Here is a 23,792-nt window from a genome sequence, read left to right as displayed (position 1 = left end):
GTTCTTCCGTTCCTATAGTTCCTTCCCTTTTTTGCGTGTTTCCCCTCCATTTTCTTTCAAACCTTGTTCGTTACGTGTTGCGTCTGCTTTTTGTTGTCTTTTGTGTTCTTGTTTTTTCTGATGAAGCTTCCAGAAGCGAACATTCGTTATCGTCTTGTGTCGTCTTTGTACAGTAATCCTTTGTTTTTTTACTTTTTCTTTTATTTACCAGTAAGTAACTCGTGTTGTTCTTTTCTTAGTTCCCAGCCATGTGTTTTACTAAGCCCTCCATGTTGTTGTTTGCCCCCAGTCAAGTCCCAATGTATGAACAGCGCTAGCGAGTGTTCGACTGGCGGCGTCGGGCAGTATCCGTCGTGTAGCAACTGCACCCAGTTCATCAAGTGTTCCGGCAGCACGGGATCAACCTTCACATGCCCCTTTACACTCAACTATGACGTCAACTTCGGCGTCTGCCAGTACCCCAGTCTCGCTACATGCGGGTATGTTTGGAGGGCAAGGGAGTTAAAGGACCAGACCACGCTGTTTTAAAGGTTATTAGAACCACTAACCGATGACTGAAGGTTAGAGAAATGCACCTAAAGATTCCAAAAATGTAAAGAAATTCACCGATTCGTAGCTTTATCATTGTGATTTAATTAAAAACGTTCCGCCAAATTCGTCTGCTAAACGAGACTTCGAAAAGGCCGCCAGTAGACGAGAACCGGTAGTGACGTCATTTCGTGTACAGCTTAGGCTCAAGTGGGCGTTTGCCTACATCGAGCATCAACAACACGCCGAAGGAATGCGCACGGCTGCTGATAGCTATGAAGTATAGAAAAAAGGTTCAGGCATCAGTTGTCACCTTTTTCCGATGGGCTTACAACTTCTGCAGCAAGACTGATTAACTGGAAACGGCCAACACGATGTGCTGTGTTTCGCGACACTTTCTTCCAATGTGAACGCAGTTAAGCCGGCAAGAAAACCTGGCACACACAAAACAGCTGTTGCCTGACGCAGTTCCAGTTCCGACAATTGTTGACCACTCACAGGAGGTCAGAAACCGGATACCAATGTCATCAGAACGATCTGCTTTCACTAAACGCAGACGAAAGGAAGTGAGTACATGTATACTGAATGTGTTCTGTAAGGGATAGGGGTTCAGTGTCACTGGGCGTTTTTGTCAGACTGACAGTATTTGTAGTGGAATGGCATCTGTTCCTAATTTTAAGCACATGTGTTAAGATTACAGATTAAAACATATATCTGTTACTACATGTCCGTCCCCATGCACCCACCTTAAAGTTCCCTCTCTCTCTCCCTCTTTTACACTCACCTGGGTAATCGATGAGTCTCAGGTTTAATCAGTGTCCGTCCATATACACATAGACATTCACACAAACACACACACGTTGTTATAGTTGTTATCTTTTAATTCAGTGTTGTATTAAATGGATAAAGAAATCGTTAATACAGCAAGCTTGCATGAATAATTTGCTGTTGTCCTTTTTTTCAGATCAGGTTCTGTAATACAGTAATTATAATTAATACAAGTACAAATTCATGTTTGCAGTCATACTCATAGTGTGAGTGTGTGTGTGTGTGTGTGTGTGTGTGTGTGTGTGTGTGTGTGTGTGTGTGTGTGTGTGTGTGTGTGTGTGTGTGTGTGTGTGTGTGTGAAAAGCACTTTGATACTTAAAACATCTGTGTTATTTGATTTTATTTCAAAACTGCAGTCAGAATATTAAGCAGACCTATTCCAACAATACATTTTGATCAGCAGTAAATGTAATGTCAAATTATGAACAACAATCATGTGAGCAGATATATCTAACAGAAACAAATAGTCTAGCAAAATAATACAACCAAGTACATGTTCGGACATCATCATCCACATCAAAACATTGATTGTAGGAAGAGCACAACTCTGTGTTATTACCACTGCTTCAGTCAAACTGCCAGTTCAACTTTATCTCTGTGGTTTTTTTTTCTCTCAGAGTAACATGGGAAAAAAACCTTTAAAAAACTTGCATGCTACAGAGCTGGATTGTTTCTAGTGATCATGCAGCATGATTTATCCGCATAGAAAACTACTGAAACACCTAAACAGAAATAACAATGTCTACAGAAAAAATCCACTGTTTGATTGCTGTCTGTAGTACTCCTCTTGCTAACAGTGGCATTAAAATAATTAAAACTAAGCTATGCTCTCTTGGGGGGGGAGGGGGAAGTGCTCTAAGTACTTTTTGTGTCTACATAGGCAAAACAAAACTATGCAATGTTTCAGATTTCCTGACCCACCCTATGTTTTTCCTCCTTATCCTGGACTATTTTGGACTCTTACAAAAACTTGTGTACTTCAAAAATGACAAATCTTAATTTTGCAGGCTTACAAGGAAATTGACTCTTCTCTTACAACCAGAATACACCATGATTTCAAGCAAATAAAAAACTACATGCACCTGAGAAAAAAACACTTTAATTCAAGAAGTTAGACCTCCTAACCCCAGCTTTTCAATTCAATTCAATACGTTGTTGATGTTGATTATGGAGCTTAACGTCCTCCCAGGTAACTAGGGACCTATATTGGGACATGATTTTTTATACAATGTTAAAAGTGTAGGGTGTAATGGGGGGGAGGGGGACTGGAGGGTGACGGGGTGTAGTCGCTAATAAATTTAAAGGTGCGTTTATTATCTAATATACCAGACATTTTTTTTTGGCTGGTGTACAGAATAACATCACATAAAATCGCACTCGCAAAACATACAAAACACATAAAATGTACACATCAGTACACACATAACCCAAACCACACATATCCATACCAGCACCATCACACACATATCCACATACATACTCTAGTTTGTACATTATAAAAATAAATACATTATGATTAATATCATTACTAGTCAACTTAAATTAAGGCTCAAAATAGGTCTTAAGATGGATGTTATTTAGTGTAATGAAGAGATTATAAAAACCAAAAAAAGCTATGAGAAAGAAAAGTATGAAAGAATTATGCCCATTCTCTAGTGAAAGTTCTGCTGATTGTGGTAACTTTTTTTTCTGTCTAAAACAGGCATCAGGTTAACTGAACGAGCTGTTTGAGGGGGTGGTGATCCTAACACTGGCCTATGGCAACACTGGCCTATGGCAGCTACAACAAAGCTCTGCATACACAGCAAGACTACAATGCAACAGTGCCCAGACTTTGACTGCTACAGCTAGACCAGTTGACAAAGCTCAAGTTGTCACCAAGCAGGACGCCCCAACTGGCGACCAACTATATAGACTGAGGCTGCCTATCTCCAAATCTGACAAAGCAAGAATTGTTACGCAAGCTCCACATTTCTGTTTGTAGTTTAAGCCGACCTTAAGTATGCAATGGTTATGCACATCCCCCCCCCACACACACACACCCCCCGCAGTTGAGAGTTGTAATGTACCTTTTATTTATCTTACATACATTTGAAGCCTGTGTAGCTCTGTGACAGAAAGAGGTCTCTGATGGCAGTGACCAGACAGGCAGGAAGAACTTTCCTGTTCTTTCGGAAAGTCAGTGAGTGTGCAACTTGTCAGTATGTTCTGAACACATCAAAACATTTTCTTTAATTTAAGCTACATAATATCATGTGGATGCACTGATTGGGTGTAAATAATAACAGCAATTGGTACAGTCAATTCACTAAATGTGCAACAAAACCCTAATCATCAGACATTTTACAACAGCAAACTTCAACAGTCCTTTTACTTTCCTGAATGTCATTATTATTTATTAAAACATGCATCTAGAGCAACATACATATAAATCTTCTTTTATTAAAGTTCACCTGAAATTCAGGCTGCTTTCCCATGCAAAGTACAAATGCAAGTGTCCATAAACCAGGGTTTAATACATGTAGTATGTGAGTGAGTTCTGATGAAAAAGTGATTGTGTTGTAATATTGGTTATTACTGAGTGTTGATGTTACAATGATTACATTATAAAAACAACAACAACAGAACAATGTGAAGAGCAAACTTCTTCTGTGGGCATGCAAGTGAGTTAATCTTGTGTGTGTGTGAAACTATATTTGACTGAGTGTCACATTTAAATGACAACAGTTTTCTTGATAGCCTTAAAAAAAAAAAAAAAATACATACATTTAAAAATCAAACAAATATAGGCACCTCAAAAAAAGTTGTATGTACACCTTCGTGGCTGGTGATGCATTCTTGCTCCCCTGCAAGTTTTCATTCTACAATGTACCTCAGGCTAGCTTCCTCTCTCTCTCAAATCTGCCCCTCCCACACAATACAACAGGTACAGTGGCCACTCTGACACCAGTCTCTGAAATAATCAAGAACAGTTAAAACTGCGATGAGCTGTTGTTCTTTTACTCGTGAATGCAATGCATGAACACTTAAACAATATCCCACTTATTCGCGAGTGCGTTGACAAGGCGAGAGTGAAAAAATAGCACAGACTCGAAAGCAGACGATAAGTTCAGCACAGAGAGCGGGCGTGTTTACCTTTGATCGCTGAGACAAACAGAGTCGCAATTTTCATCGTCACTGTCTTTTCACTACTGCTGGAAGTGGCCTCCGCTCCTCATCTTTCATGCTTGATTCGAGGAGAGAAACTGGTAGTTCGAACATGTACGGTTCAATTTCGTCTGCAGTCACTCTTGTTGCCATGTTGGTAAACAGCATCTTCACACTGTGTGACGTCACGGATAATTTATTCATAAGCCAGTCTCGCGAAGATCACGCGGCACAATGGCGGGTCGTTTTGGAGAAGAAATCCGTCGCTTCGGTCACAAAATTCGTCGGATTACGGCCTTACAAGATTCCGAAGTAAACCAAACATTGTTGAAGACGGTAAGAAAGTGGTTTTCTAACTAACTGCAAACATCGGGAAGTGTTCGGTCGCGCAGGAACACGATTCGAAGCGTTTTTGACGCTAAAACAGCATGGTCTGGACCTTTAATTTGGGATTAGATGGGAGAGGGGACATGTGTATTTTGAGGAGATGGGGTTTACAGTCCATGAGCTTTTTTCTTTAAAATAAAAAGTGTATGTCTCTTATACGGGTAGAAATGATATGACTTTTACATCGGGACAATGTCTTTAATTTTTTTTTAGGGAGAAGGTTCGTTTGTTTTACGATTAGAAAGTCTTATGATCCTTCTTTAAGGAGGAGGTTCGTGTGGTTTTTTACGAGTAGAAAGTCTATGATCTTTTTTAAAGGAGAAGGTTCGTGTGATTTTACAAGTAGAAAGTCTATGACCTTTTTTTTTTTTTTTTAAAGAGTAAGTTCGTGTGTTTTTACTAGTAGAAAGACTATGACCTATGTTGATTTTTGTGTATTCACTTTCGTCGTCGTTGTTGTTGTCGTTGTTGTTGTTGTTTTTGTTGTTGTTGTTGTTGTTGTTGTTGTTGTTGTTGTTGTTGTTGATGATGGTATTGCTGTTGCATCTGCTGTGGTTGTTGTCGTGGTGGTGGTAGTCAAGAGAGACCTTTCTGTGTGTGTCAGAACGGTGACGGGGTCTACGACGACTGGCACCATCACCCCTGCTGTCACGGTAGACAACGGATTAGATTGTGAGTTGCCTCCCTCCCTTCTTCCCTCTCTCTCTCTCTCTCTCTCTCTCTCTCTCTCTCTCTCTCTCTCTCTCTCTCTCTCTCTCTCTCTCTCCTCCCTCTCCTCCTCTCTCTCTCTCTCCTCTCTTCCTCTCCCTCTCTCTCTCTCTCTCTCTCTCTCTCTCTCTCTCTCTCTCTCTCTCTCTCTCTCTCTCTCTCTCTCTCTAGTTTAACGCCTTTTGATTTGCCACACTTAGTATTACGTCAAAGATATGCTGTGCATTGTATGTTCTGAACATAGTTTTGTTGTACTATTGCTACATGTTCGATTGCTACCAGCTTGTATTTATAATTACCTTTTCTTTCTTTCTTTATTTGGTGTTTAACGTCGTTTTCAACCGTTCAAGGTTATATCGCGACGGGGAAAGGGGGGAGATGGGATAGAGCCACTTGTTAATTGTTTCTTGTTCACAAAAGCACTAATCAAAACATTGCTCCAGGGGCTTGCAACGTAGTACAATATATGACCTTACTGGGAGAATGCAAGTTTCCAGTACAAAGGACTTAACATTTCTTACATACTGCTTGACTAAAATCTTTACAAACATTGACTATATTCTATACAAGAAACACTTAACAAGGGTAAAAGGAGAAACAGAATCCGTTAGTCGCCTCTTACGACATGCTGGGGAGCATCGGGTAAATTCTTCCCCCTAACCCGCGGGGGGTTTATAATTACCTGCATAGTATGCATTTGATTTTATGAATAACCAAATATGTATGCTCTTCATGCCTCATCTTAATCATCATCATTATCATCATCATCATCGTCATCATCATCATCGTCATCTCTATTATCACGTGCTGAAGTTTTCCGACCTCCTTTTGTTGGTTAACTTTTAAACTTTTTAATTTTTAATTTTTTAATTATATAATTGTGAGTCTATGCGTCCCAAGGACAGATTGTAAGAAAAGGCGTAGCCTTTAATCTTAATCCTTGTTAAATAAAGTTCAATTCAATTCAATTCAATTCAATTCTCTCTCTCTCTCTCTCCCTCCCTCCCTCCCTCCCTCCCTCCCTCCCTCCCTCCCTCCCTCCCTCCCTCCCTCCCTCCCTCCCTCCCTCCCTCCACCCATTGCACCTCGGTTCGACCGAAGCTAAGTTAAGAATAAATTCCTGTTGTGCAGCGGGTTAAAGTATTCCCTCATACCTTCGTCTCCCATTTTTAGTGGAAAATGCTTCCATGCCGGAGCGGGTACTGGACCCAGTGCCGTTGTAGTGCAAGTGCACTACAAAGGCACTGCACCCAGTGCCGATAAGCGACAGCATTCTTTTCCGCCATCTAAAATGTCACGTGACGTCGCTGCGAGCGAGTGAAGGTATATCTCCGAGGTATGAGGGAATACTTTATCCCGCTGCACAACAGGAATTTATTTTTAACTTCTCTTCGGTCGAACCGAGGTGCAATACCTCCTCTCTCTCTCTCTCTCTCTCTCTCTCTCTCTCTCTTTCTCTCTCTCTCTCTCTCTCTCTCTCTCTCTCTCTCTCTCTCTCTCTCGTTTTGCTCAATGACAGACGTTCCTCTAAGGGACATGTTAAGTCAGGAGTTCCTCAAGGCTCAGTCCTGGGACCACATCTCTTTTCTATTGAGGCAGGTTTCACGGTAATCAGACTCTTTGATGTGTGTAAACTTTGCCTTCAAATTACTTGCTTACTGTGTTGATTTTCATCATTTTTTCTGCTTGGCATGAGTAAGTATGGTATTTGCAATACAAAAAAATAAATAAAAGCTAAAATGTTTGTGTTTGAGCAATTATTTGAGCGAGTTTTTCGAAGCGAACGTGTGAATCCTGACAGACACCATTTCCTTCTGTCACATGACCCCATCTCAAAGTGTGATTCAAGCAGACACGAAAATAACACACAAAACTTATGATAATGGGGTTATTAATTCAATTAATACACAAGGTTAGTCTCTGACTAGATAAAATAGGGAAAAAATATCAAATGGGAGCATAAAACCGTTTCTGGAAAAATTTTCAATCGCCACCGAAAGTGTCTGTCAGTAAAAAAAACACGTGCTTTGTTTGAAAAGCAAAGCCTAATTTTACACATCGCGTGCTTTTGTCTGTTATTCTTGCTTGTGAACATCATTTTATTGATGTTCTTCACTGGAAAGCAGGTGTATCATCAACAGTATCACAAAATCGCAAAGAATGAACATTTTTGTTGTGATCCGACCGGTGTCTGTAGACTGAATCACACGTTCGGCAAACTTCGTTTTTAACGGAAATAACCGAGCCTTTCATCGGAAACGACGTTTCAACCGCTTCATATCGTCTGCAGGAAGAAAAAGAGGAATGCGATACCCAGTGAGTAAAACATTTAATCGTTTTTAGTGCCTTTTGATCAAGTTTTGTTGCGTCTGTCAGCAACGTTCGTCAACCCAACGTTCGGCACAGCGACGCACGCATACGGATTTGCAGCGTTTGCATTCGGAAAGTGAGGGATTTGTGAGTTCGTTTGCATAATTTCAATCGCTAGTAGGTTTTCCCTTCGTCTCCCATTGTTGTGTTTGCATGTTATTGGCATTTCATTGTGTAAATTGAAAGTTTGTGAGTAACAGTAGTACAATCTGTCGAACGTTGGCGACGCTGACAGACGGAAATATCGAACGTTGCCTTCAATGACAGAAGGGCTTGGCGATCGTACTTTCGATTCGTAGGAACACAATATGGAGACAGCAATGTGCGCTCGTTACAACAACGGTCATGAACCGGTGTAACACGAAATTTTTACTCCACGAAAAATTGACTCCGGAGTAAACTTCCAGTAAAAATCTTGTACGAAAAAAGAACTCCACAAGGAACTAAATTTTTACTCCCCAAATATTTACTCCCAGTAAACATCTCGTACGAGAAACTTAGGGCCTACTCCTTCGTTTATAATTCGCGCAATATCCCATTTACGTGCAATCCCGTTTTGCCGCCGTCCCATTTTGGCGACATTTCACAAGCCAAGCGTCATCTTACTACCGCATCCCATTTTGGCGCAATCCCGTTTCGCCGCTATCCCATTTTTTTTATTTTTTATTTTTATTTTTACATTTAGTCAAGTTTTGACTAAATGTTCGTAGAGGGGGAATCGAGACGAGGGTCGTGGTGTATGTGTGTGTGTCTGTCTGTCTGTGCGTGTGTGTGTGTGTGTGTGTGTGTGTGTGTGTAGAGCGATTCAGACCAAACTACTGGACCGATCTTTATGAAATTTTACATGAGAGTTCCTGGGAATGATATCCGCGGATATATTTTTTATTTTTGTCGATAAATACCTTTGATGACGTCATATCCGGCTTTTTGTAAAAGTTGAGGCGGCACTGTCACACCCTCATTTTTCAATCAAATTGATTGAAATTTTGGCCAAGCAATCTCTGACGAAGGCCGGACTTCGGTATTGCATTTCAATTTGGTGGCTTTAAAATTAATTAATAACTTTGGTCATTGAAAACCTGAAAATTGTTAAAAAAAACATTTGTTTTTAAAACGATACAAATTTACGTTCATCTTATTCTTCATCATTTTTTTATTCCAAAAACATATAAATATGTTATATTCGGATTAAAAACAAGCTCTGAAAATTAAAAATATAAAAATTATTATTAAAACAAAATTTCCGAAATCGATTTAAAAACAATATCATCTTATTCCTTGTGGGTTCCTGATTCCAAAAACATATAGATGTGATATGTTTGGATTAAAAACACGCTCAGAAAGTTAAAAAGAATAGAGATAAAGAAAAGCGTGCTATCCTTCTCAGCGCAACTACTACCCCGCTCTTCTTGTCAATTTCACTGCCTTTGCATCGAGCGGTGAACTGACGATGCTACGAGTATACGCTCTTGCTGTAAAAATGCAGTGAGTTCAGTTTCATTCTGTTAGTTCGACAGCTTGACTAAATGTTGTACATGAACAATGTATGCAAACCAGATGATCCAGCGACGTCCTTCCCAATTTATGTCCAATGGACGTCTACCCACAACACGCCACTGGATGCCGCGTGGTCAGCCAACCATGTGGTGCCAGTCGTGAAAACCAGGTTCTTTGTCCCACAGTGAGACATTCAAGTTGGGGACTTTGTGACCGCTGACTTTGTCAGCATGGATGGAAAGGTGGAGAGATACAGGGCGGTGATCATCCCCAAGTCAACCCATTTCCCCGGTGGGCCAGATCGAGAGGAGATCTGTGTGAAGTGTTTGCGCGCAAAAGACAATGGGAGATACTATGTCTTTCCTAATGTTGATGACATTTCATGCTTGCCAATGGCTCAGATAAAAAAATCCCACCAACCAACCATGAACAACAGGGGGGATTACTTTTTTTGACATGTGACCAAGTCTCATTTGAGCGTTCACAGTGCTACATAGCACACCCCCTTGAATTGGGACCAAAGAAAAAGCGTTGTATATATGCATTTTTGAATGCTTTTCTAAAGTCATAAGTTCATTTGTGAGAAAAAAATTTTTTTAGGGATTGTTTTGCTGAATGCATGCAGTTAAGAAATTGACCCCGTTTTCAAATTTAGGGGGTAGGGTTGCCCCATAGCCCACGTATGTCTGTGTGACTGTGTCAAATATCAATCTACTTTGCGTACAAAATGTATAGATGTTTGTTTTTCGATTTTAGAATGATTTCTTAAGCTGGCTAGAACTTCTGAGGTCTACAGGAAACAATAAAGATAAAAAATGTACAAAATATAAGTAGCGTCCTTTATCTTACCATTGTTCTGATCAATGGTGTCCCTTTATTTGCAAGTTAACCATTTTTCTTAATGTTTTCAAGGAGTATGTTAAAAATTATTATCAATGGTTGCTTTAAACAGCACCTTTGGGCAGTTATTATGCACTGAAGTTGTAAAAGCATGTTTGGGGTTTTTTAGGATATAGCGTCTTGGAACGCCAATCATCTTAAAAATACGAATGTTCATATAATTTTTTTTACTGTTTTGGATAGATAAAAAGTTGAACTATTGGTGCAAACTGTTTTTTGGCCCCTGTTTGACTATTTATTATTTTGGAATATTGTGTGTGAGGGGGAAACTGCAATCCTCAATATCATGAAACGTGCCTCGACATGTCTTTCGAATTATCTGATTTTGAAGTAATAAACGATATTTTAGCTGATGATGCGGCATTGTACACATCTGGTAACTCTACGAGTATTTCATCTCAAAAAAACTACTGGACCGATATTTATGAAATTTTACATGAGAGTTCCTGGGAATGATATCCCCAGACTTATTTTCATTTTTTCGATAAATGTCCTTGATAACGTCATATCCGGCTTTTTGTAAAAGTTGAGGCGGCACTGTCACACCCTCATTTTTCAATAAAATTGATTAAAATTTTGGTCAAGCAATCTTCGACAAAGGCCGGACTTTGGTATTGCATTTCAACTTGGAGGCTTACAAATTAATTTATGACTTAGGTAATTACAAATCTGAAAATTGTAATTAAAATTATTTTTTATAAAACGATCAAAAACAATGTCATCTTGTTCTTCATCATTTTCTAATTCCAAAAACATATAAATATGTTATATTCCGATTAAAAACAAACTCTGAAAATTAAAAATATGAAAATTATGATTAAAATTACATTTCCGAAATCGATTTAAAAACAATTTCATCTTATTCCTCCTTGTCGGTTCCTGATTCCCAAAACATATAGATATGTTATGTTTGGATTAAAAACAAGCTCAGAAAGTTAACAAGAATAGAGATACAGAAAAGGGTGCTATCCTGCTCAGCGCAACCACTACCGCGCTATTCTGGATTGTCAATTTCACTGCCATTGCCACGAGCGGTGGACTGACGATGCTACGAGTATACGGTCTTGCTCAAATAAAATTTAATGCAGTGCGTTCAGTTTCATTCTGTGAGTGGGACAGCTTGACTAAATGTTGTATTATCCTACATACGTATGTGAGACACCCGTGAGATAATAATCGTTCAAATCACACGTGTGTATATCATGTAAATGAGGTCATGTCAAGCAAGTCTGACAGGGACCTGTTTTTCCACTGCTTATGATGCCAAAGTCACCGAGACAAACGTCATTATAGAAAAAAAAATTGCGCTCGCTAATTACTCTCGATGAATTTTTAGAACTAATACGTCACGCCACACTTTCAGAGTGACGTTTCTTTACTTTGACGTGATAGATTGCACGAGGCTTTTGAAGAGATCGAGGTTCCAAAACAAGCGTCTTCAATTTAGCTTCCTCGACTGCAGGACATTTTCAGTAAAATACACGTACATACAGTATGTAGAATAAACAGAATACTACATGGCTTGCTGTTTCGTACCAGATTTTACACTCGTTGCTTTTTCAAATAGTGAACAGCTCGCTTTCGCTCGCAGTTCGATATTTAAAAAAACAACTCGTGTAAATCTGGTACGACACAGCAAGCCATGTAGTAATCTCTATTTATCGCCTAACGCGATTTGTTATTTTTAATGTCACCTTGGCTAACAAACCAATTGTTTAAGTTAACAAACACAGGGTTAATAATAATAATAATAAAGATAGCTTATATAGCGCCGCTTCACAAATTTAACTATGCTCTTAGCGCTGTACATCGAGATATAACAATTTCAATAATATAAATACAAAGATGATATTATAATAATACACATTTACAAATATCACTCACGTGCATACATCCTCGTGCACACCACGCGCATACACACTCCCACTCATTAACAAGTGCTTCCATCCCCCTGCCACTGAGATGTTCATATACCCCCCTGGACAAGCTCACACCATGTCCGTCTCCTCTCTGGACTGTACATACACTCAGCAAGAAAAAGAAAGACTAAATGCAAATTTCATACAGAACCCTATAGCTCAATCAAAGCTGAAGCAACTATACAAAAAAGACACATTCAAACAACAAATCTAACTTCACCTCTAACAGTCTATAAAGATGGCAAGGACAATTTACAAGGATTCGCGAAAAAGGTGCGTTTTAAGGGAACTGCGGAAAGAGTCCTTAGAAGCAGAATGGCGAACGGAGGAAGGGAGAGAATTCCAGACAATGGCAGCCGCAGAAGCAAACGAGCGATTTCCAAAAGAAGGCAAGCTTCGCTCGAGAGTTTCCAGTTTGCGACTGTCAGCGCGTGAGCGGAGGTTGTAGTCAGAGGGATTGTCATATGTGACGAGCAGTTCTAGGCGTTGTACTCCATTCAGAACTAACATTTGATGGCAATTTTACCTCAGTTATCTGTTTAAGATGTTGTAGAAAAATGTATTCTTACTCTTACTTATTCTTGCAATTATAACTTTACGCAACCATTTCAACACTCAAGTTATGTTATCACGCACACACAACGGCCCACAGTACTCACTGCTCAACTGTATGGGGTGGTCCCAGTGATGTATATATGAAGATGCTAAACTCTCTTCATCGCCGGGCTGTAAAACTCATTTCATCAGATTCTAAAAGTCCAACTGATGAACATTTTCAGTCACGTATTATATGACCACTTCCGTTACTGTTGGAATTGAATAAGGCAGTATGGGTGTTTAAAATCTATCACAACGAGGCACCTCCTTACTTACAGTCTCTGCTTAACAAATCAACTGATATGTATGGTTCCAATAAGGTACTCCCACATTTACCACGTATTGACCTATTTAAGACAAGTTTAGCGTTTTCAGGATCATTAATCTGGAATTCATTCTCGCATACCCTTAAAGGCCTTCGCACAACAACAACAAATCAAACAGCAGTTGCGCACACACCTTACTCCCACGCAAAATAAGACCTGAAATGCCAGGACCCTTTGTTACCCCAAAGCACCTCTAATAATGACATTGAGGCATACATTCATTCTAGCATCACATAATAACTGTTGTCACTTGTACAATTGTTTTTATCGATCTTGCATGTGTAACAATGTTGCGCTTAACATTAAGCTGTTTTGTGGAAGTGGATATTCATGGCAGTACCTATTCTCTGTGCGCATGCTGTTACATTCCCATTTTGTCTTACACATGCTTACTTGTTTGGTTGTGTGTCTGTTTGTTGTTTGTCTGTCTGTCTGTCTGTTCGTCTATCTGGTACTCTGTTTATATATATTTTCTTTATTTGTACGCCAGTTTGCTCGTCTGTTTGTTTGTTTGTTTGTTTGTTTGTTTCCTTGCTTTATATTGACATGTCATTGTGTTTCTTTAATGTATATTAGCAGTCCGGGCCTGGCTTCACCCGGGGAAATAGCAGCGCCCTTTGCAAATCGTTCCAAGAACTTTTACACAGAAGTTTTTTTTAATTCAATATCAAAGAACCACGAATGAAAAAAAAATGTATGAAAGGCTTCAAATTTAACTTTTTTGCGGAAAAGGAGTTACCTCCCTTATTAATTTGTGAATTGAAAACTTTAGGAAATGTTTGGACCCGAAGAGCAATTGAAGTCTTGTGCTACCCACTAAGAGTGTGTCCATTAATCCAATTCCTGATAACATGACTTGTATGGTATGAGTTACCTCCCTTTCCAGACAGTTCCAGATAGTGAAGCATATTGTGAAACTAAACTTGGCCAAAAAATTATTGCAACAAATTTCAAACCCAAATTTAAGCATTAATCCCCGTGTCATTTTATTAACACTGTATATGCCAGAGAAGGCCGTTCACTTAAAGGCACAGTGCAGCTCACAGCCTTCGTTTTGCGTTTTTGTTGCAGCTGAGTGCATTTACAGTTTAAAAATCCTCCTATGGTAGTAAAACAAACCCAAAACTACCCAACGACGACATCTGTGAAGCTCGACAGTTTCTTGTTCACGCGAGTGCATACATTAACCTAGTTATTACGTTGGTGTTTGGTCGGAGTTCGATTCAACTGAGTGATTCCGGCCTCCATTTTGTTTTACACAAACTCATGATGACGTCGGACATAGTTTGCTTAGTGAAGTGTCTTTTTGTGCATGATGTGGTGATCTACCTGATCTGAATTTAGATCCAAAAATAGGTCAAGACCAGCCGGGTCCGAGTACGAAATTAATTCGTAAAATAATCGCAGTTCTTGACTCTTTGGGTGCAAGTCAATGAAACTTGGTAGTTCTTCTAACGGATAGCTGCCTGAGGTATGACTAAAAGCCCCAGGGGCTCCGTGCACCTGGATTTGACAAGTTCAGTACCCTTAACCTTCAGGATCATCATTTGGATTAAATATTTCTTTTACAGGGATCACGTGACCGCCGCTCAAGTAAGGGTACCATCAAAATCAACCAGACAAAAACGGAAGAGCCGAATGAAAAATCGACAAAAAATTCACAACAGGCAAAATTTTGCAACTTTGACATACGAGAAGAAAGTCAAACCAATTATCTACCCTGAACAGATGTTTTGTTTTGCTACCTTGCGTATTTCGCGTGCTACGCTATTCCTACTGATGCAGGTGTCGATCGCAAGAGCGGTCAAAAACGGGACTTTTTGCATCATTTTTTAGGGGTATCATGACAAAAAAGTCTGCACTTTAGCTATGACTTGGTGGATTGCTTTGAAACTTTCAGCATATTTTACCAACATACTAGAAATACTTCGAGCGAAATGATGGATTGTTACAGGTGTTTGTTAAAATGTTATGCAATTTTTCGAAAGACGTTTTTAATCTCGTCATAGGATTGTTCCCTTGGGTCCAAAAAATTAATGACTTTGCATGTCTTTAGAAAAATGATTGATACACACACTGCTAAAGTTTTATGTGCGTGTAAGTACTGACGCAAATTTGCTGGGCCAGTAAACACGCTACATATTTAAGCGATGATTCTGGTGCCACAGCGATGCCCAGCCAAGCGTGACCGTAGCATGTTTTAAGAGGCACACAGCGATAACAGCTGTAAGCGCGAAACAGCGTAAACGTTTCATTATTTCCTCATGTGTTTGCACGACTAGCAAATTAACGCCAGCAGCTACACGCAAATGAAACTTAGACAGAATATGAATCAATCATTGATCTGTAGATATGCAAAGTCATGAATTTTTTGGACACAAGTGAACAATCCTATGACAAGTTTAACAACATTTTCCGAAACACTGCGTCACATCTGGATAAATAACCGTAACGATCCAAACTTTCTCGAAAGGCTGAATCATATCAGATCTCGGCTCACGCCTCGATCTGATATGATTTTAGCTTTCTCGAAATTGGGACTGATAAATGTTGATATCACAGTCAAATCTAACGATAACTAATAATGAAGTGTTGGCCCTCGTCTCACTGTGTATTGTCAAGGTGAATATTGTGATACTAGTATAGTATGAAGTGTTGGCCCTCGCCTCACTGTGTATTTTCAAGGTGAATATTGCGATACTAGTATGAAGTGTTGTCCCTCGCCTCACTGTGTATTTTCAAGGTGAATGTTGTGATACTAGTATGACGTGTTGTCCCTCGCCTCACTGTGTATTTGCAAGGTGAATGTTGTGATACTAGTATGAAATGTTGGCCCTCGCCTCACTGTGTATTTTCAAGGTGAATGTTGTGATACTAGTATGAAGTGTTGTCCCTCGCCTCACTGTGTATTTGCAAGGTGAATGTTGTGATACTAGTATGTCTCATGCTCTCCTTCTTTGTCGCTACTAAACTAAACGTGTTGTCCCTCGCCTCACAGTGTTCGCAACGTGTCTGACGACGGTGACGGAGTGCTCGGGGTTGGGGATAGGACAGTACCCCCAGTGTGAAGACTGCACCATGTTCATCAAGTGCTACGGGCCCTCCGGGAACCTCTTCACCTGCCCCTCCGCCCTCAACTACGACATCGACCTGGGCGTGTGTCAGGTCGCCGATGTCGCTGTGTGCGGGTAGGACTCGTTATTCTTTACATCGAATTCAGCGTGCGTGCGTGCGTGCGTGTGTGTGTGTGTGTGTGTGTGTGTGTGTGTGGGTGTGTGTGTGGGTGTGTGTGTGAAGGTATCTACAGGTAGTGTTTGTATTCCATGTACCACTGCATGCCTCCGGTCTGTGGTTATCATTGCTATATCAGGCAGCTATATTCATGGACACGTTTTGTGAATTGGGTAAATGTAGAGGCCAATGCGGCTGTTTGTTTGATATGTAGAACAATTGTGGCTTTGTTTCATGGGAACGCAGAAGAAGAAGAAGAAGAAGAAGAAGAAGAAGAAGAAGAAGAAGAAGAAGAAGAAGAAGAAGAAGAAGAAGAAGAAGCAGAAGAAGAAGAAGAAGAAGAAGAAGAAGAATCGTGTATCCGACGATAACGACTGTAACCATTAACTCTCAAAGACCCAATCAATGTTGATAATAATTGCGAATACTCATGGTCAATTTGCAGGTTAGCTGTGCAATCTAAAATTGCTCAACGAAACATCTTAGAATAGTTAAAACAAAAAGAGCCTATGCTAAAAGGTTACTCACCTCGAACATAATGATGGCAGCTCCGTGCTGCTGCGTTGTAAGAATCAACTGCTTGTTTTGTTAAACCTCTTCTTTTTTTTGATGATTGTGTATCGGTAAAACTGTTTTGGACAAAATAGGTTGGTTAGAGCCAACGTTTGGGTTACTGGTAAATTTGAAAAGGCAGAAATCAATCAGTGTTTGGGGAATCAAGATATAAGGTGTAGTGAAAAGAAGATAAGTTCAGTGACTTTCATATTAATTGGGAAAATGTGTGTCCGAATTTTTACAAAAGATAAATTGTTGTACTTTGGTAAAAAAAAAAAAAAAAAAGAATCAACTGCTAACTTTGGGTTTGACAGGAGTGCTATAAAAAGTATCAGTTGTTCCTCCACACCCATGACAACAATAACAATCCCAAAACAAATAGACTGCCACGTTCAAAAGAATAAAAAAACAAGAAAGGTATGTTATTGGAACGTAAATTTATATAAAGATTAAAGTATATACGTTCCAATAACATGCCTTTCTTATTTTTTTGATTCCATGACAAAAATATTGAACTTCCAGCCAGGGTTGGGGTTTGTGCTGAAATGTTGTGGTATTCCCACATCAACTTTGCAGTTCTGAACCAAGTTTGTATTCAAATGCGCAATTTACCGTTATCTGACAAGGAAACACTCTAAAAATGGTAACGAACAACTCTACGGTCATTCAAATAAAACATAGGCGAATGCACGTGTCTACTGTTCCGCCTGATATCTCCAATGGATGTCTGTTACACACATGATTGTGTTGGACACTTGTCAATGACTGTAGCTGGCAGTTTCCACTGGATGTCTGTACCACACATACATGATTGTGTTGGACACTTGTCCATGACTGTACATAGCTGGCTGTTTCCACTGGATGTCTGTACCACACATGATCGTGTGGGACACTTGTCCATGACTGTACATAGCTGGCTGTTTCCACTGGATGTCTGTACCACACATGATCGTGTGGGACACGTCTTGTCAATGATTGTAGCTGGCTGTTTCCACTGGATGTCTGTACCACACATGATCGTGTGGGACACTTGTCAATGACTGTAGCTGGCTGTTTCCACTGGATGTCTGTACCACACATGATCGTGTGGGACACTTGTCAATGACTGTAGCTGGCTGTTTCCACTGGATGTCTGTACCACACATGATCGTGTGGGACACGTCTTGTCAATGATTGTAGCTGGCTGTTTCCACTGGATGTCTGTACCACACATACATGATTGTGTTGGACACTTGTCAATGACTGTAGCTGGCTGTTTCCACTGGATGTCTGTACCACACATGATCGTGTTGGACACTTGTCAATGACTGTAGCTGACTGTTTCCACTGGATGTCTGTACCACACATGATCGTGTTGGACACTTGTCAATGACTGTAGCTGGCTGTTTCCACTGGATGTCTGTACCACACATGATCGTGTTGGACACTTGTCAATGACTGTAGCTGGCTGTTTCCACTGGATGTCTGTACCACACATGATCGTATTTGGTTTCTTGGGAACCGTTACCACTATGTGTTGATATTCACATCAAGCTAACAACCAACGGACGCACGCACTCGTAGGTAAGAAACATCAAGTCGTTGAGTAAACACGGAACTTTTCACTGAGGTCCATGGTAATCGTTCAGTACCGTGCCCATATCATAAACGTTTAAATGGGAATCAACAAACAAGAAAGGTAGGTTGTTGGAACGTTTGTTATTGACAAAACAATGCATTCATAAATATATCGACCCAACGGTCTTTTAAGTTAAACGGTCTTTTAAGTTTTAAGGTCTTTCAACCTACCTTTCTTGTTTTTTGATTCTGAATTTAGGAACGTTGGCAGTCTCTTTGTTTTTGGATTCGTTATAAATGGGGTTTACACAACACTCACACGGGCGTCTATTATAGAACACCATGACAGTCGGTCTTCGCAGTCGTATCACCTTCTTTTACACCTTTATCAACCTCGGCCTTGGTAATTACAGATGTAACAGAAGACGATATGCTCCCTTCGGACAAACATAAAAGCTGGTCTGTCAACCATCCAGCAAACATCTCCTCCTTCCTCCTTCCTTTCCCCTCCTACAGGTCCCCGTATCGTCCGCCTAATCAGATATTATATTGCGTTTTAAGAGCACATGTATAAGTTTGCGTGTTGTACTCCATTTGTGAAATTGATTGTACGCGGCATTGTTATTTGTAATTTTCTGAATTAATTGTTTAAACCAAACTTCTCATAAAGTTTTTAATATTGTATCTCGTTCTGTGTGAAGGACATCGACGTCTCCCACCAGTCCCACGTCATCAACATCACTGACCAGCCCTACCTCCCCCACTAGTCCTACCTCCCCTACTAGCCCTACCTCTCCTACCTCCCCCACTAGTCCTACCTCCCCCACTAGTCCTACCTCCCCTACTAGCCCTACCTCCCCTACTAGCCCTACCAGCCCTACCTCTCCTACCTCCCCCACGTCTCCGACGTCTCCCACCTCACCCACCATCGCCAACTGTATCGGCACGTGTGACGTAGACGTTGGTTTCTTTCCGTCGTGCATCGCCTGCGACTACTTCTGGACGTGTTTCCCGACAAATAAGTTTATCACCCAGTGCCCTGCGGGACTCTTCTTTGACGATGACTTGGACCGGTGTACCAGCGTCAGCGCCACTTGCCCCTAGGGGCTCCACCACCATGCAGTTAGCAGCGCGTTTTGTTCTCCGTTCTTTCAATAATTGTTCAATTTCCAAAGCTAAGGAGGCTTACAGTGGAAATCCCAAATGGCGGCCACAGCCGTAAATTTTTTTTGTTTAAACTGTACTCTGAACATTTAAAAGAATGAATAGATATTGTGAAAACGACAACTAACTTGCAAGGGTTTTTCCAGGTTTTTTTCTTTTGAATGATTGTTGGTATGTGAACGTCTTGTTATTGTTTCATGTGTAAAACAAGTTTCGAACTTACCCCAAAACGTAATCTTCCGCCTCGGACTTAGCCGCAGACGCAGTGTACAGGGAAACAAACTAAATTAAAATCATGTGTAAACGAAGTCCTTTCAAATGTGTTTGTGTCTCGTTGGTATGTTTTGCACTTAAATAACAACATCAAAACCAGTTGTCAAGAAAAAATACCATGCTAAGCTCGAGAAAAAAAAGAATGCTCGAAAAAAATATGTATTACGCCGAGGGGCGTTAAAGTCCCCCAAGGGTTTGTCTCTTATAACAACTGATATACGTGCATATTTAACTTCTTTAGTTTATCAATCATTGTTAGGGCACAACATAACTCTCAGACATATAATAACATGAATATACGTTTTTGACATTGATTCTGAACACAGAAACTTCAAATATTATCGATCTCCCAATACATGTATTAGGAACAAATTGCCTTCTGCATATGGCTGTCATGTGTGACTGTCAGGATCCGCTTCGATTATTATTTTAGTCAGAACTTTCATGTAGTAATGCCATTATTACCAATATTCTGACTGCTAGCAAATGAACAGACATGTCTCGAAAATGATATCAACATTCTCTCGCTGGCTGAAGTTGATATCTATTTTCTTTACATGTCTAATTATCACTTGCTTACAGTCAGCATATTACATAGAAATAACTAGCAGCCTTATTCATGACCCTGTTGCGGATGTTAAACGTGACACGCATTCGCTGTGGGACTTGCTTGCTGCTTAAGTTGGACAATCTAGGCCAAATACAAGCTTATGATACATATTGGACAGAAACGATGGCTATTGCACGGGTTTAAACCATCGTTTTATACACTTGGACCAGTTTTTAAACAATGTTTACTGGCAGGGAGTCAGGAAATGTGGAATGGCCACATGTTTTTGTTTTTTGTTTTTTTTCTGCAGCAGTATCTCACTCTCTATAATCGTCATTAATTTATCTCTTATCCACATAAGTCTGTGAAATCAAAATCAAAAATGTATAATCAAATAACTTATTTTTTTTACAGATCTGATTAAAAAGGTACCATTCCACTGCACATAATAACACATCATGAGTTGGAAACAGCATTTCAAGGCAGAAGGGATACAAGTATCTGTTGAACTGGCAAGATCGGTAATAAAGACAACACACATAATATGAGGTATGGCTATCACATAACACATCTCGAGCCGAATAGAATAACACATCTCGAGCACAATAGAATATCAAGCGCATGCCTCCCCAAAACACAGGCACCGTTGTAAAGCACCTGCAAGTCAGAAGCTCTTTGCATGCAAACGTGTAAACTCGGATTACTGTTCTGAAAGATGATAACCAAAATGTAATAAGCGGACGCATTCTCTCACAGAGACTTATTAAATTTGGTCAAGAATCATCTCTGGCTTAAATGCAACTACTTTTCTTCTTTGAGCTTGACTGAAAGCTGGATTTGAGACTCACTGACACATAAGAAGGAAAGAAAACCAACTTTAGCACAGTTCTTTTTGCTCATTCACTAAAGATATCCAAGCCATATTTGAAAGACAGAAATATATGAGAACCGAGTGGATGTCCTCGTGGGTATAGTACTCTTTCACTCCGTAGACTCCTTCGCAGCGGTGTGTTGCGTGCCGCACGGGTGTTTGCACCCCGCACGCTGGAGCGGTAAGTTGAGTGGGGTTTGTGTCTCGATAAAACAGCTTCTTCTATAAACATTTCGTAACTTTGCACATTAAGATATGTCTTGTTAGATCTGTTAGTGTTTCTTCTACACGCCGATGTACTTTTTGGGTGCATATTTTGTATATTATAGCCGTGATTCTGTAAAATATCCCGCCTGCACCGGCACAGAAGCAAATTTCGTAGCATTCGCAACAAATTACTGGTGTAAACTTTAATGTGAAGAACTGCCATCAGTTCCACAAAAACCTGAACCTTTCTGCAGTACTGAGGCCGAGTTTCAAGCTTCTAGGACCTTGCAGACAGCGAAATGCATTCGGAGAATGAGAATTATCCTACAACTTCTGTGTTTGCCCCCCGAAGCTACCGTGTTTTGCCCCCGCAGCTGCCGTGTTTGCCCACCGTTTGTGTTTGACCACCGACCCTGCACACTCATGTTTATGTCCTCTAATTGGCTTGGAGCTATTTTGCAGGAACCATGGAAACAGTAATTGCAGGCAGCTTCTTGGACATCAGTGAAACCATAGAAGTTGTGACAACCCCACCAAAACGTATGTCGACGCCCCCAAAAAAGAGTACGTATTATAAGTTTCATGTTAATATAGACGTGTATGTTATTATCTTGTAATTAATTAATTAATTTACTATTTAAAACAAAATTTGAATGAGAAAGACTGTCAGATCCTGTAAATTTTCTATTTATAACCATAAATACATTACACTGATGAGGCAAATATTGATGGAAATGTCTGTTTCATGTTACATGCCACATTATCAATCAATCAATCAATCAATGAGTCTTATATCGCGCATATTCCGTGGGTACAGTTCTAGGCGCTCTGCAGTGATGCCGTGTGAGATGAAATTTTATACGGCCAGTAGATTGCAGCCATTTCGGCGCATATTTACCTTTCACGGCCTATTATTCCAAGTCACACGGGTATAGGTAGACAATTATTAACTGTGCCTAAGCAATTTTGCCAGGAAAGACCCTTTTGTCAATCGTGGGATCTTTAACGTGCACACCCAATGTAGTGTACACGGGGGGAGGTTCGGACACCGAAGAGAGTCTGCACACTAAGTTGACTCTGTGAAATAAATTTCCGCCGAACCTGGGATCGAACTCACGCTGACAGCGGCCAACTGAATACAAATCCAGCGCGCTACCAACTGAGCTATATCCCCGCCCATTTGTACTGTTTCAGTGTCGCAGCACACACACACACACACACACACACACAAACGTGTACTTTTAAATTTGTTTAATCTTTTTCTTTGTCTTTACCGTTCATAGGTGCTGATTCGACAAATCACATGTGCGAACATTGTGGTATCACTTACAAACACCAGAGGACGCTGACACACCACATCAAAACCAAGCACATCGAAGAAGCGGATGGAAAGAAGTTTGCTTGCAGTCAGTGCACGAAAAGGTACTCCAGAGAAGTTGATCTGAATGCCCACAACAACAAAATCCACTTAGGGCAAAAACCCCACACTTGTAAAAAATGTGGGAAAGGCTTTGCCTGCCGCAAGAGCCTCAACCCATCTAGGCACAGCTGCAACAAGGAAACAAACCCATTTTCATGCGTGCATTGCAACAAAACCTTTGCATTAAAGCTGCAATTGTATTCTCATGTTTCCCACACACACACACAGAAACAAGATTATTTGTGCAAGGCTTGCATGATGCCTTTCAGACACAGCGAACAGCTAAGGCGGCACAAAACAAAATGCCTGGCCCAATAATTTGCTCAGTTGGACATTTCTTTGATAAAGCACACAGTGCAATGTATGTTTTTGTTTGATTTGTTTGCTTTTATTTTACTTAGGACAAAAACGTACCCGTGGTATGGTGTGAGTGCCAATAATCTGCTCAGTTTTATAAAATTATGTCTTTGATAAAGCACCCAGTGCAATGTATGTTTTGGTTTGATTTGTTGTACTTCAATTGGTGTTGGTGTGTGAGACTGAATGCTGTGTGTGTCGTGTGTATTCTTTTCACTATATGTGTGTGTTTAAAAGTTAGATTGTGTTCAAACGTTTCATGCTAAAGCTTTTAAACACTTCTGTTGTAAGTGTAATATAAATAACATATTGTGCCACATTTACAGGTGTTTTGGTGGTGTGCATTATATTGTTAATATGTGTGTTTGTCTTATTGGAGTGGTTGACGGAACCATAAAAG

General features: G+C 40.2%; 1 protein-coding gene and 1 long non-coding RNA gene across 2 annotated transcripts; both read left to right on the top strand.

Moving 5' to 3' along the window:
- Positions 1-500: 500 nt before the first annotated feature.
- On the top strand, positions 501-3,569 carry LOC138978553 (uncharacterized). Its single transcript, XR_011459726.1, has 2 exons — positions 501-1,094; positions 3,059-3,569. It is a non-coding gene; the product is annotated as an uncharacterized lncRNA (long non-coding RNA).
- Positions 3,570-12,633: 9,064 nt separating this feature from the next.
- On the top strand, positions 12,634-19,970 carry LOC138979064 (uncharacterized protein DDB_G0290587-like). The gene is made up of 3 exons (XM_070351876.1): positions 12,634-12,715; positions 16,206-16,395; positions 19,252-19,970. Exons 1-3 carry the CDS (start codon positions 12,634-12,636, stop codon positions 19,652-19,654), a joined length of 675 nt encoding a protein of 224 aa, XP_070207977.1. The 3' UTR covers positions 19,655-19,970.
- The last annotated feature ends 3,822 nt before the right edge of the window (positions 19,971-23,792 follow it).

Source organism: Littorina saxatilis, linkage group LG10 (assembly GCF_037325665.1).
Source record: "Littorina saxatilis isolate snail1 linkage group LG10, US_GU_Lsax_2.0, whole genome shotgun sequence".
Lineage (NCBI taxonomy): Eukaryota > Metazoa > Mollusca > Gastropoda > Littorinimorpha > Littorinidae > Littorina > Littorina saxatilis.
The sequence above is the reverse complement of the archived record's forward strand: the minus strand, read 5'-3'. Positions and strand labels throughout refer to the sequence as shown.

What these genes read in the sequence shown, in the direction of transcription:
- LOC138979064 (XM_070351876.1), top strand. Translation starts at nt 12,634, where the DNA reads ATGGCAGCCGCAGAAGCAAACGAGCGATTTCCAAAAGAAGGCAAGCTT. An exon ending in CAGTTTGCGACTGTCAGCGC is followed by an intron (nt 12,716 to 16,205) that starts GTGAGCGGAGGT and finishes CTCGCCTCACAG; the next exon opens with TGTTCGCAACGTGTCTGACG. An exon ending in GCCGATGTCGCTGTGTGCGG is followed by an intron (nt 16,396 to 19,251) that starts GTAGGACTCGTT and finishes TTCTGTGTGAAG; the next exon opens with GACATCGACGTCTCCCACCA.